Here is a 14566-nt window from a genome sequence, read left to right as displayed (position 1 = left end):
AGCTTTAATTTTATTTTCTGGATTTCTTCCGTGTGGTGTTCGTGAGCATCAAGAAGTTCATTGTGAGCTTTACTCATGTCAGAAATGTGCTCATCCGTCATGTCTGCTCTGTCCTCCAGACATTCCAGTCGGTCATGTACTTGGGATAGGGAGAGTTGTAGTTCCCTGTGGAGGTCTTTCTGCAGGGTGAGTAACATGGATTTGAGCATGCACTCAGACACAGGATTATCAGTCACTGGTATGGCGGCCAGGGTGGACAGTGGGGTTGGTGCAGCAAGAGCAGAGCCAGGGTCAGTGCCATGATGCTTTTTAGCCATATGAGCTTTGTGGGGAGAGTTGCATGGGGAGGAGGCCAGTCTTTTACCTCTCTCCTGCGGCACATCTCCTGTGTGATACGATGGGGGGAGGCTATCCATCTCCTCTGTCTCCTCTCTAGCGCTGCGGTCTAGCGATGGGTGTGCAGGAGGTGCAGACTGCTGTGAGGCTTGAGCGGGTCTGTGTGATGCAGGGCCTGTGTCATTGCTAGCCCGGTCGGCGCCATCTTGGCTGGGCTGTTGATCCATGCGGCCGAAGTATTCGGTCACCCGGCGCGGCTGCGGTGGTGGATGGCGGCATCCGGGCATGCCGCTGTGTGTCCCTCAACCCCCCTCTCTCTGGCGGATGAGAGAGAAAAGGTCCGTCGCTGCTATGTCGCTATATGAGCCTGCCGTGAATCGGAGCTCAGTTCTCAGGCGGCCATCTTGCTCTGTGGCTAGCCACGCCCCGTGCTTTGTTCATTTTTATTTTCGGGGTGTACAACCACTTTAAAGGGAAACAATTTCAAAAATGCTGAAATTTGTATAAATAACACACCTGAAGGATGAGCTAAACCTGCCTGTGAAGTGGCTCATCTGTACCATGTACTACAGGAAAAGTGATATCCACTAAGTAAAAAAAAAATAATCAGTTGCTGGCCGCTAAATGATATTTCCCAGTCACTTTGTTCTGTTTGCAAAAAAAAGACCAGGATTACCTTCAGCATCTATAGCAGCTGATATCTTGGGTGAGGGTCTGCTATGAATTGTAATAGGGGACCCCAAAAAAAGCAAACAAAAAACAATCTATCCTTGATAAGGTGTCTGGTATGGATGCCAAGGGGGAACCCACAAAAAAATAAAAACTGCATGTGATTCACCAAAATGTAACATCAGTTTCCCTTTATAAATAGAGGTCTTCATGTCGCCAACACAGAATTCACCTTTTTGCACATTTTGCACACGGGGGAACCAAAAAGAAGCAATGGGTTGTGGAAGTGGAACTATACTCATCTCCATTCCATGATGTGGCATCAACCAGCTCCCTCACCAGCAGTGACATCTTCTCAGATAATACCAGTGGATGGGGCAATTGTGCCCCATCACCACCCCATCCTTTTCCCTGGGAATGGTAACACTCTTCTTACCCGCTTCTCTTCTCCCTGATTGGAGTAAAAGGAAGGCAAACGTCACCAAGATTTATAAATTAGAAAATCGTAATTCCAATGGTAAAAACTGGAAAGGTGAAGAACAGTACTTCCAGTTGCCAAACACAACTATGGAAACCCCTTTTATAAATCAGTGAAATGCAGATGTGAGAGGAATGACAGAGGTACCAAACTTGGGATAAAAAAACCCATCTGACCCGATGTAAAATGTAGACACATTCCTTAGTAGAATAAGGAGTAGGAGGACCTTATAGAGATAGAAGACACAAAGGAGCATTATTTGAATGTTCTACACAAACACTAAGCTAGGACCTCTCCGTACACATTGGACATCCCTGTACAATCAGATAGATGGATTCAGGGCTCATGTTTGCATTCTCATGTGAACCTCCATATCTTCTTCATATCCTTTATTAAATTAGCCCCATCATCTCTATTATACGTCACTCTCTTGTTCCTCCTGTTCATGTACTTTGGCTGACCACAGTCTGCAGACACAGAGGAGCTCTCAGGTCTCATTACCTCTTCCCCTCCAGCTGGAGAGACCACAGAACATCATATGAGAGAAGAGACACCATGGAGGAGGACGCCGAGTCTGCACAGAGGAGCGCTCAGAGAGCAGGTAACCCGGGGAGAGATGGAGGAGAACAAAGTGAGGACATTTATTAGAGCAGTTGGGGCTCATATCACCAATCTGCATGTGCAAATATGTCAGCAGTTATCGTTGGGTCTTTTTTGCAATCAAATCAACAGGTGCAGTTTTCTGTGGTAGTGCCACCAAATAGCGGATGGTATTTTAATGTTTGTCACCAACCCTACGGTCACTCTCCCTAACCTTTATGCCGCGTACACACGACCAGACTTTTCGAGGGACTAGGTCCGACGGTCTTTCCAATGGACTTTCGGCGGAGTTCCGACGGATTTTCCAAACGAACGGACTTGGACACACACAATCACACCAAAGTCCGACGGATTCGAACGTGGTGTCATGCGACTGGACTAGAATAAGCAAGCTCATAGCCAGTAGCCAATACAGTAGCTGCCCTAGCGTCTGTTTTTGTCTGTCGGATTAGCATACACACAAACAAATTTCTCGGTCCGGCGGAGTTCCGGTGGAAAAATTTAAAACATCTTCTATTTCTAAAGTCCGCCGGATTTTTGGCAAGCAAAGGTCCGATGGAGTCCACACACGATCGAATTGTCCGACTGACTCGTTCTGTCTGACCTTTGCTGTCAAAAACTCTGGTCGTGTGTACACGGCGTTAGAAATGTGTTTAACGCTGTATCAAACCCAAAAGCAAACGTTTATTATATTGCGATAAATGCAGCCATCATATCCATGTATTGGTAAGCCGCGATATATGACATTTTTAGTTTTTGTTTTAATACCGCTTTAAACTGTCACTTCTTATAGAGAACTTTTAAATGTTTAAACTTTTGAGGGGAAGTTTATGATAGAAAGAAGATCACTGGAGCCATGAATGCATTTCTGTCTGGGAAGATTTAATGGACATATTATTATTTGCAACCCACAGCTGAGACATTGTTTATGTTATGTCTTACATTGTATCTTTTAATACATTGTATGAGAGGTGTTTTGTTACATTTGTGTTTTTATATAGAGTATTGCACTATAATGACTTCTGCTGAGCTCTGCAGGAGTGATATGGTTTACATACTTCTTCTGCCTTTTGTATACTTCTAAAAACACATTTACAAATGAATTGTTATTGCAAACAGCTCTAATTTTTTTTTTTTAAGTGGCCTTAGTGTACTTGTAAGGTAATCCAAGCTCCAACCTTCAACTCAAACACCCTCATTACTTCATAACCAAAAGCCAAAAAAAAGCAAAAATCCCACTCCCATGCCAAACCTCTTATCCAATCCACTTGCATCCAACTAACACCCGTCACTCATTCCAAACCTTTCACCCAACCCAAACACCTTCTCGCATTCCAAATGCCCTTACCAAACCCAAACACCCTCATCCAGCCCATTTCATTGTACTCAATACAAATACCTTTTATGCCCCCTAACCCACTCAAAAAAAATCCCCATTTAGCCCTTGTACACACGGTCGGACATTCCGACTGAAAATGTCAGATCGAACCGTGTTGTCGGTTAATCCGACTGTGTGTGGGCTCCATCGGACTGTTTCCATCGGAATATCCGACGGACAAAGTTCTAGAGCAGGGCTATAAAACTTTCCGACAACATGATCCGATCGGACTTTGTCTGATCATGTGTAGAGAATTCCGATCGGACAAAGTGCCACGCATGCTCAGATCAAATTCCTAGACCAAAGCTATTGGCTACTGGCCTGAACGTAGTCACGTCGTAACGAAATTACGTCATCACGTTAAGTACGATCGGATTTTCCGACAACTTTGTCCGACCGTGTGTATGCAACACAAGTTTCGGACAAAATCTGTTGGACAAAATCCGACGTATTTTGTTCTCGGAATGTCCGACCGTGTGTACAAGGGCTAAGCCAAATGCCTTATCCAACCAAGATCCCTCGCTCACTCTAAACCCTTAACCAAATCCAAACCCAAGTATACTTAACCCCCCCCTAAAATCTTCACCCAATCCAATGACCCTCATCCATCCCATGTATCATCCCCCAACCCAAACACCTTCATTAACCTATTAACCACTTCAGCCCCAGAAGATTTTACCCCCTTCCTGACCAGAACACATTTTGTGAAACGGCACTGCGTCGCTTTAACTGACAATTGCACGGTCGTGCGACGTTGCACCCAAACAAAATTTGCATCCTTTTTTTGCGCTATAAACAAAAAAAGAGCGACAATTTTGAAAAAAACTTTTTTTTTTTTACTTTTTGCTATAATAAATACCCACATTTTAAAAAAACTAATTTCTTCATCAGTATATGAATACATGTGAATAAAATGATTTAGATTTAATTTATAATCAATAGCCACTAGGGGTTGTCCAAGATCGGAATGCATACAATAGTAGTACAGTAATATAAATATGGATATACACTCAATATATTTTCATAATAGTAATCAGAGAATCTCGAAGTATAGACAAATCAATGGACATACATGGATGCAGTTCATAACAGAAATGCATAAATCAAAAATCATAAAATCACATGAACGAGTGCAAACTCAATAAGACAAAAGTTGATATTATCAAGGATTAAAATAAGCTTAGGTAGGCATCCTTAGTTTGAGAACCCGACGCGTTTCTTGGCTTCTTGCCAGTCATCAGGGGTGGGATGCATGTTTTTACTAAAAAAGCAAATAAATATGACAAATGTTAATATAGGCGGAACCTCAGTTAAATAGAGAAAGTATCAAATTGGTCCACTTGATTGATAAAGTGACTTACAAAGTAGCCCAAAGATTGGGCAGAACTTCCAGCAATGGGAACTGTTAGAGCTGGGATAAAACCGTCTCATCCGGGGTTGAGGCAGGGTTCAGACCATCCCCCAACAATGTCAGGGGGCAGGCCAGGGGGAACCGAAACAGACATCCTCAACACAGGTCCACTAGGTACTAAATGTATATGTGTGTTACCCAAATCTGCGAAAGAGAAAAGTGTGATGGGTCACAAAAAACAAAAAAACAAAAAAAAAAAAACCAAAAGCAGGACACTGAGTGTTGGATTGAACGTGTTGAATGAATATAGCTGATTGCTAAAAATGTGTGTGAATGAGATATACATGAATGATTGGGAAATAGGAGAAGACTAAATGTGTGTTAAATAAGTGGAAATGGATGATGGGGAAATACAAAATCATCCAATCCAAATGTGTAAAAAAGTATGTGCAGTGCTCTGAATGAAACAATGTATGTGCAAAAAGGAGAAAAAAAAATAAAAAAAAAATAAAAAAAAACATGCATAAAGCTATTACCCATATGTAGAGTTAAGGAGTGATCTCTTCCTAGTGGAGCACAGTGGAGGAGTGAACTGTCTGTCTGTCCCAGCTCATATACCCCAGGCCCTGGGCGGATCCCCGCCAGCGTCATGCATGATGTCTTTTGCAGCTGTGAAGAGATGAGGGAACACTCACAGCTGAGGATAATCCATACCTCAGTGGGTGCCCCTCCATCTTGGCTGCAGCATCAGGTGGAAAGACAGAGAAAAAAAAAAAAAATACAAAAACAAACAATAGACTCCCACCTTGCAGTGTCTATTGACACCACTCGAGGGGCCCCTTTATGCATGGCGCCGATGCACTGAGATCGAACCCCACCACCCCCTGTGATCCACAAAGGGAGGTAGGGAGGGAGCTGAGCGCATCGCAACCCCGGAAAGATGACTGCAACATACCCAGCAAAAACAGCCCATATGTTCAATTGATTGATAAATAAATTCCAGGAAAAACAAAACTGGAAAAAATAATATTAAAAAAGTTCTCAATAACTGATGGAAACACATATATAAATAATTTCAAACCGCAGGTTTATAAACCCAAAACTGGGATTATAAATGAATAGGGATATACATACAGACGAATATTTACTAAGGATAAGGATAATAAGTAATTGTGCAGCATGGTCACCAAAGGAGCAGGTGTCTTCCACCCAAATTATATAGTTTAAAGATAAGTGACCTAGCTGCAGTACTAAATAGCAATGGCATGCTTCCATCCCGGGTACATTATGTAAAAAGAAAAGGGGAACAAGTGGGACTTTAAACGAAGCATGTCAATTGAAAATAACAATATATGAATACATGTGAATAAAATGATTTAGATTTAATTTATAATCAATAGCCACTAGGGGTTGTCCAAGATCGGAATGCATACAATAGTAGTACAGTAATATAAATATGGATATACACTCAATATATTTTCATAATAGTAATCAGAGAATCTCGAAGTATAGACAAATCAATGGACATACATGGATGCAGTTCATAACAGAAATGCATAAATCAAAAATCATAAAATCACATGAACGAGTGCAAACTCAATAAGACAAAAGTTGATATTATCAAGGATTAAAATAAGCTTAGGTAGGCATCCTTAGTTTGAGAACCCGACGCGTTTCTTGGCTTCTTGCCAGTCATCAGGGGTGGGATGCATGTTTTTACTAAAAAAGCTAATAAATATGACAAATGTTAATATAGGCGGAACCTCAGTTAAATAGAGAAAGTATCAAATTGGTCCACTTGATTGATAAAGTGACTTACAAAGTAGCCCAAAGATTGGGCAGAACTTCCAGCAATGGGAACTGTTAGAGCTGGGATAAAACCGTCTCATCCGGGGTTGAGGCAGGGTTCAGACCATCCCCCAACAATGTCAGGGGGCAGGCCAGGGGGAACCGAAACAGACATCCTCAACACAGGTCCACTAGGTACTAAATGTATATGTGTGTTACCCAAATCTGCGAAAGAGAAAAGTGTGATGGGTCACAAAAAAACATAAAAAAAAAAAAAAAAAAAAAAAAAAAAAAACCAAAAGCAGGACACTGAGTGTTGGATTGAACGTGTTGAATGAATATAGCTGATTGCTAAAAATGTGTGTGAATGAGATATACATGAATGATTGGGAAATAGGAGAAGACTAAATGTGTGTTAAATAAGTGGAAATGGATGATGGGGAAATACAAAATCATCCAATCCAAATGTGTAAAAAAGTATGTGCAGTGCTCTGAATGAAACAATGTATGTGCAAAAAGGAGAAAGAAAAAAAAAAAACATGCATAAAGCTATTACCCATATGTAGAGTTAAGGAGTGATCTCTTCCTAGTGGAGCACAGTGGAGGAGTGAACTGTCTGTCTGTCCCAGCTCATATACCCCAGGCCCTGGGCGGATCCCCGCCAGCGTCATGCATGATGTCTTTTGCAGCTGTCAAATCAAATGCAGCAATCAAGTGGACCAATTTGATACTTTCTCTATTTAACTGAGGTTCCGCCTATATTAACATTTGTCATATTTATTTGCTTTTTTAGTAAAAACATGCATCCCACCCCTGATGACTGGCAAGAAGCCAAGAAACGCGTCGGGTTCTCAAACTAAGGATGCCTACCTAAGCTTATTTTAATCCTTGATAATATCAACTTTTGTCTTATTGAGTTTGCACTCGTTCATGTGATTTTATGATTTTTGATTTATGCATTTCTGTTATGAACTGCATCCATGTATGTCCATTGATTTGTCTATACTTCGAGATTCTCTGATTACTATTATGAAAATATATTGAGTGTATATCCATATTTATATTACTGTACTACTATTGTATGCATTCCGATCTTGGACAACCCCTAGTGGCTATTGATTATAAATTAAATCTAAATCATTTTATTCACATGTATTCATATATTGTTATTTTCAATTGACATGCTTCGTTTAAAGTCCCACTTGTTCCCCTTTTCTTTTTACATAATGTACCCGGGATGGAAGCATGCCATTGCTATTTAGTACTGCAGCTAGGTCACTTATCTTTAAACTATATAATTTGGGTGGAAGACACCTGCTCCTTTGGTGACCATGCTGCACAATTACTTATTATCCTTATCCTTAGTAAATATTCGTCTGTATGTATATCCCTATTCATTTATAATCCCAGTTTTGGGTTTATAAACCTGCGGTTTGAAATTATTTATATATGTGTTTCCATCAGTTATTGAGAACTTTTTTAATATTATTTTTTCCAGTTTTGTTTTTCCTGGAATTTATTTATCAATCAATTGAACATATGGGCTGTTTTTGCTGGGTATGTTGCAGTCATCTTTCCGGGGTTGCGATGCGCTCAGCTCCCTCCCTACCTCCCTTTGTGGATCACAGGGGGTGGTGGGGTTCGATCTCAGTGCATCGGCGCCATGCATAAAGGGGCCCCTCGAGTGGTGTCAATAGACACTGCAAGGTGGGAGTCTATTGTTTGTTTTTGTATTTTTTTTTTTTTTTCTCTGTCTTTCCACCTGATGCTGCAGCCAAGATGGAGGGGCACCCACTGAGGTATGGATTATCCTCAGCTGTGAGTGTTCCCTCATCTCTTCACAGCTGCAAAAGACATCATGCATGACACTGGCGGGGATCCGCCCAGGGCCTGGGGTATATGAGCTGGGACAGACAGACAGTTCACTCCTCCACTGTGCTCCACTAGGAAGAGATCACTCCTTAACTCTACATATGGGTAATAGCTTTATGCATGTTTTTTTTTTTTCCTCCTTTTTGCACATACATTGTTTCATTCAGAGCACTGCACATACTTTTTTACACATTTGGATTGGATGATTTTGTATTTCCCCATCATCCATTTCCACTTATTTAACACACATTTAGTCTTCTCCTATTTCCCAATCATTCATGTATATCTCATTCACACACATTTTTAGCAATCAGCTATATTCATTCAACACGTTCAATCCAACACTCAGTGTCCTGCTTTTGGTTTTTTTTTTTTTGTTTTTTTGTTTTTTGTGACCCATCACACTTTTCTCTTTCGCAGATTTGGGTAACACACATATACATTTAGTACCTAGTGGACCTGTGTTGAGGATGTCTGTTTCGGTTCCCCCTGGCCTGCCCCCTGACATTGTTGGGGGATGGTCTGAACCCTGCCTCAACCCCGGATGAGACGGTTTTATCCCAGCTCTAACAGTTCCCATTGCTGGAAGTTCTGCCCAATCTTTGGGCTACTTTGTAAGTCACTTTATCAATCAAGTGGACCAATTTGATACTTTCTCTATTTAACTGAGGTTCCGCCTATATTAACATTTGTCATATTTATTTGCTTTTTTAGTAAAAACATGCATCCCACCCCTGATGACTGGCAAGAAGCCAAGAAACGCGTCGGGTTCTCAAACTAAGGATGCCTACCTAAGCTTATTTTAATCCTTGATAATATCAACTTTTGTCTTATTGAGTTTGCACTCATTCATGTGATTTTATGATTTTTGATTTATGCATTTCTGTTATGAACTGCATCCATGTATGTCCATTGATTTGTCTATACTTCGAGATTCTCTGATTACTATTATGAAAATATATTGAGTGTATATCCATATTTATATTACTGTACTACTATTGTATGCATTCCGATCTTGGACAACCCCTAGTGGCTATTGATTATAAATTAAATCTAAATCATTTTATTCACATGTATTCATATATTGTTATTTTCAATTGACATGCTTCGTTTAAAGTCCCACTTGTTCCCCTTTTCTTTTTACATAATTTCTTCATCAGTTTAGGCTGATATGTATTCTTCTACTCTTAAAGGGAACCCCATACCCGTGCAGGGTTTCACGCAGGGGTGCCATTCTTCTCCCGTAAAAAGATGTTTCATAGTAAGGTTGAATAAAGACACCAGTCCATCCTGAGTGAGTGTCCCTATCCCTGTACATTGCACACTCCCATTGGTCCATACCCTCAAGGAGCCCACAATCCAAGGTCCCCATTCATATACCAGGGCCAATTTTGGACAGAAGCCAATTAACCCACCTGCATGTCTTTGGATTGTGGGAGGAAACCGGAGAACCCGGAGGAAACCCACGCAAGCACAGGGAGAACATGCAAACTCCAGGCAGGTAGTGTGTTGGTTGGGATTTGAACCAGCGACCCCTCTTACTGCTAGGTGAGAGTGCTACCCACGACACCACTGTGCCGCCCATGTGAGTCAGCCGGGAACCAGTTAATCAATCAAAAACCCCAAACCAAACCAAATCTCTCAGTCAGTTGAGTCCCCTCACTCATTCCTAACCCATCGCCCAATCCAAAACCTTCACTTACACCAAACACTTCCTTTACTACAAACACATCACCTCAACCCAAAATTTGTTCATCCTACATAACATTCTCACAAACCCCAAATATCCTCACCCAACCTAAACATTGCCCCCTCACCCCAAAACCAAATCCCCCACTCAATCAAACCACCCTTACGCAACCCACAATCCTCATCAAATCCCTCTTCCAAGATATACTGTATATCTTCAGCCAGCTAAATCACCCCTACTTGACTCTAAATGTTTACACCCAGTCTATACATTTTCACCCAACCTAAATATCTTTACTTAACTGAGACATCCTTACCAAACCCAAATGTGACGACATCGGCTTTTGGAGGGGACTGCAGGGTAGCCTTTTGCCTACTGACTATTTACAATAAGGTTAGTTCCTGTTTGCACCTAAGCTAGTGTCATCTAGTTCTTGAGAGCAATTGTCTGCTATAATACCTGTCTCCTGATTCCAGAGTGGAAGTAGCTGTATCTTGGTGGAGTCACCCAGGCAGGCTGTCTGGTGGTTCCTCACACCAAATGTCCTCACCCAACTAAAAGGTCGCTCCCAAACCAAATCTCCCACTTAATTAAAACACACTTATACAACCCACAATCCTCATCAAAATCCCTCATCCAATATATACATCTTCAGCCAACATAATCACCCCAACTGAACCCACATATCTTTGCCCAGTCCAAAAATTTTCACCAGGCCTACATATCTCTTTACCTAACTGAGATATCCTTGCCTAACCAAAATGTCCTTACCCAACCCAATCACCCTCGTCCAAATCAAAGGCTATGACACAATCTATACATCCATGAAGAATGGGCAGTTCTGGGGCCCCTCAAACACTTTGGCTGCACCTACTGATCTTGAGGAAACAATTTTAGTGGAATGAACAATTTTGGACTCTGTCCTCTTGCTGTTTTGCTCATGTGCACCGTTCTTCCTATAATCACCCTTCATCTGTATGTTCTCTGTGTATTTCCAGGATATGACAGTGAGGTTGTGGTCTCTGGATCTAGCTTTACAACACACATTTATGAGCATATTAACCGGGAATCTTCTGAGTATGACAATGTAGCCCCGGAATCTTCTAGCAATATTCCTACAAAATGTATCTCTCAGCATGTGGCCCTCACATCATCCAGAAGAAAGCATGGGGCCCATGGAGCATCCAGCTGCGGTTGTCTGGTCCCTGCACTGCTCATGGTGTTGTTGGTGACGTGTGTCACTCTACAGTCAGTGCTGATATTTCTTCGAGTATCAGGTAAAAGACTCCTCAGGGGCGGGGCTGGTTGCACATACTGAGCACATTGACAGATATAATTGGTACAGAGGTTCTTAGTGGTATAAGATAAGTCTACCCAGGAAGACAGGCGACTTTTTGATACATATGGGTCTGTCCAGCAATTTGTTGATTTTGTACAGCGGGTACAAGAACCGTATACCAGATTTTCACTGAATGGGATGACATAATAAATCCAGTATTTGCACAAATATTTACATTTTGGTGACATTTTGGATGGGGGTGTGGTATAAATAAGCCGGATCTGCGGGCAGTTTTACCTCCTGGAGTTCTTTTACACCAGACCGCATCATTACTAATGATCCCCCACTGTGCATAATGCATTATATATATAAAGAATGGCAAGAGGCTGCACTCCTGTATACACATTATTACTGAATATGTTTACTGATTGTCCGGAGTTCCTATTAATGATGAATGTTTATCACAGGAAAAGAGATAGAAGTCAGGAGAGAGGATACTAGTAATAGTTCCCATCCCCCCGAGACATATCAGACTACACAAGGTACTCTGTCTCTTCATCATTACTGACTGTTTCTATTATTCTGTATTACAGGACAGTCTCTCCTGTGTCCGGCTGTCTCTCCATCATTACTGACTGTCTCTATTATTCCATATTACAGGATGGCCTCTCCTGTGTCCAGCTGTCTCTTCATCATTACTGACTGTCTCTATTATTCCATATTACAGGACGGTCTCTCCTGTGTCCGGCTGTCTCTCCATCATTACTGACTGTGTCTATTATTACAGGACGGTCTCTTAGATGTCCGGATCTTTGGATCTCCATCAATGATAAATGTTATTTCTTCTCTGAGGACAAGAAGTCACGATCACTCTGTGATAAAGATTGTGGAGAACGTGACTCCAGACTGGCCCAGGTGAAGGAGAAGACCATAAAGGTCCGTGTCGAAGTCATTGGGTTGGGTGTGGGGTGGACATTATGTTCTGTTTCTCAAGAGACATCCAGGAAGGTGATGAGATTATGGTGAATAATGTGTTGTGTATTGTGTTATCCAGAGACTGGTGACCGTCACAGGGAAACAATTCTGGGTCGGATTATCCCCATATATCATCCATGGTGGAGTGTGGACAGGAAAATGGGCAGATGGCAGCATGGAGTAAGTATCTCAGGATTATTTATATTAGTCATTAGATACACATCTCTGGAGTCGTGCTTCCTCCTCCTTTCTCCTCCTCCTCAAAGATTTGCACACACAATGCAAACAGAACAGATTTTTATTCTCTTTACTGAACTCTGACAGCCAGCGGAAAATACATGTAAGTATAAATAAGTGGGGGGTATGATATATCTCCTATGGTACCCCACTTTGACAAATCTCTTATATCTGCACTCTTATAGACACTTTCTTAGAAAAGATCCCCTACAGCAGTCCTCTTATGGCAGCTCTCCTAAGGCAGTTCTCTGTGTCGGGGGGTTGTTATTTACACCAGTCACCCACCAGTAAAAATCATGTGACCACCTTCACTTGTAATGGTTCTGGACATGTCCTATCTGTGCAGTGTCCTCCATGGACTCCCATCGCCAGACACTCAAGTACGGCCGCAGGTGTGTGCACCAACCCAACTACATAAGTAGAGGGCTCTGTGTATATTTTGCCCAATGGTCTCCTCTATCTTCCCCATCCATTACTGCTCATCTACAACGACTATGGGAATTCTCTCACCAGGCTTTGTCTCCCGTCTAGAAATGTCACTGAAGGGACTGGAACCTGTGCCAAGCTTGGATCGCATTTAACACTGGAGAACTGTTATACCGAACTGAACTATATCTGTGAGAGAGATGCTGTGTGACCACACTGATCTGAGGAACGCTGTGTGACCGCACTGATCTGAGGAACGCTGTGTGACCGCACTGATCTGATGAACCCTGTGTGACCGCACTGATCTGATGAACCCTGTGTGACCGCACTGATCTGAGGAACACTGTGTGACCGCACTGATCTGAGGAACGCTGTGTGACCGCACTGATCTGAGGAACGCTGTGTGACCGCACTGATCTGAGGAACACTGTGTGACCGCACTGATCTGAGGAACACTGTGTGACCGCACTGATCTGAGGAACACTGTGTGACCGCACTGATCTGAGGAACACTGTGTGACCGCACTGATCTGAGGAACACTGTGGGAATCTTCTGATCTCTCTGCAATTGTTCTGAATTGTATATAAAGTACGGATGAAGTCATAGTTGTTGCTCCTCCTTGTTAATTTCTGTATTGGTCAAGTAATAAAATAATTGATACCAATATGTGTGTACTGAATTTCGGAACATTAAAAGGTAAGAAGACCTTTCTGACTCCATCCTCAGATGTCTTCTCAGAAACAATCAAGTTTGTCATAGAATACAATGGAATGCTGATCCTTGGAGGTGGGTGGTGGGGCGAGTAGATGAGATTTGTGTTGAGGACAGAAGAGGAGTTTAGACAAATAGAAAGGAGAATAGGAGAAGGTTCAAGAGACAAAGGGAGAGAAGGTTAGAGAGAGGAGGGGTGAGGAGGAGAGGGTTTAAGAGAGGAAGAGAAAGAAGGTTAGAGGAGGGGAGGGTTCAGGAGAGGAGGCTAGAAAGGTTAAAAAAGAAGAGGGGAGAAAGGGTCAGGGAGAGGGAGGGGAGGGTTCAGGAGAGGAGAGAAAGAATTAGACGGTTTGAAAAGAAGGGTGAGGAGAGGAGGGGAGGGTTCAAGAGAGAAAGGGAGAGGGGTTTAGAGAAGATGTGAGTTCAGGAGAGACGGTTAGCGATGGTTAAGGACATCATATAGATGATGTGCAGCTCTTTAAATCCCAAAAGGACAATCCAGGAACAAAAGTTCAATAGTAGTTCAATCTGCGATAGACAGGGAATAGGGAGACCTGTCACCAGCACCCAACAATACAGCCTCTTACCCCATGTGGTGGACCCTCATCACAAAGGTCACATCACTTTATGTGAAGTAAACTCAGGTAAGAAGGAAGCCCCTCAATCTTCATACACTTAGTGGCAGCAGATCAGATAGTGGATGCAGCAAACCTGGATGTGACTCTCCTTGTTCTAAACCCCCCCCCCCCAGTGGAAATCATCAAATATATGTCATC

General features: G+C 42.2%; 1 protein-coding gene and 4 long non-coding RNA genes across 5 annotated transcripts; 3 read left to right on the top strand and 2 right to left on the bottom strand.

Moving 5' to 3' along the window:
• The first annotated feature begins 1984 nt into the window (after nt 1-1984).
• LOC143956847 (uncharacterized) lies at nt 1985-12467 on the top strand. Its single transcript, XM_077467019.1, has 4 exons — nt 1985-2084; nt 11161-11439; nt 11909-11983; nt 12229-12467. Exons 1-4 carry the CDS (start codon nt 2039-2041, stop codon nt 12465-12467), a joined length of 639 nt encoding a protein of 212 aa, XP_077323145.1. The 5' UTR covers nt 1985-2038.
• On the bottom strand, nt 4371-5030 carry LOC143956865 (uncharacterized). The gene is made up of 2 exons (XR_013269983.1): nt 4823-5030; nt 4371-4722 (listed from the first exon to the last, which is right to left on the bottom strand). It is a non-coding gene; the product is annotated as an uncharacterized LOC143956865 (long non-coding RNA).
• On the bottom strand, nt 6180-6889 carry LOC143956864 (uncharacterized). Its single transcript, XR_013269982.1, has 2 exons — nt 6632-6889; nt 6180-6531 (listed from the first exon to the last, which is right to left on the bottom strand). It is a non-coding gene; the product is annotated as an uncharacterized LOC143956864 (long non-coding RNA).
• LOC143956863 (uncharacterized) lies at nt 8879-9538 on the top strand. Its single transcript, XR_013269981.1, has 2 exons — nt 8879-9086; nt 9187-9538. It is a non-coding gene; the product is annotated as an uncharacterized LOC143956863 (long non-coding RNA).
• A 25-nt stretch (nt 12468-12492) lies between the features above and the next one.
• On the top strand, nt 12493-13743 carry LOC143956862 (uncharacterized). The gene is made up of 2 exons (XR_013269980.1): nt 12493-12596; nt 13185-13743. It is a non-coding gene; the product is annotated as an uncharacterized LOC143956862 (long non-coding RNA).
• Nucleotides 13744-14566: the final 823 nt, after the last annotated feature.

Source organism: Lithobates pipiens, unplaced genomic scaffold, assembly GCF_037356315.1.
Source record: "Lithobates pipiens isolate NorthernLeopardFrog02 unplaced genomic scaffold, aLitPip1_a1.2 Scaffold_44, whole genome shotgun sequence".
NCBI classification, from domain to species: Eukaryota; Metazoa; Chordata; class Amphibia; order Anura; family Ranidae; genus Lithobates; species Lithobates pipiens.
This window is presented reverse-complemented; position numbering and strand designations above follow the sequence as displayed.

Bases quoted from the DNA above. Each gene is read 5' to 3' on its own strand.
- LOC143956847 (XM_077467019.1), top strand. From the start codon at position 2,039: ATGGAGGAGGACGCCGAGTCTGCACAGAGGAGCGCTCAGAGAGCAG. The intron at 11,440-11,908 runs GTAAAAGACTCC...TGTTTATCACAG, and splicing joins GATATTTCTTCGAGTATCAG to GAAAAGAGATAGAAGTCAGG. The intron at 11,984-12,228 runs GTACTCTGTCTC...CTATTATTACAG, and splicing joins GACATATCAGACTACACAAG to GACGGTCTCTTAGATGTCCG.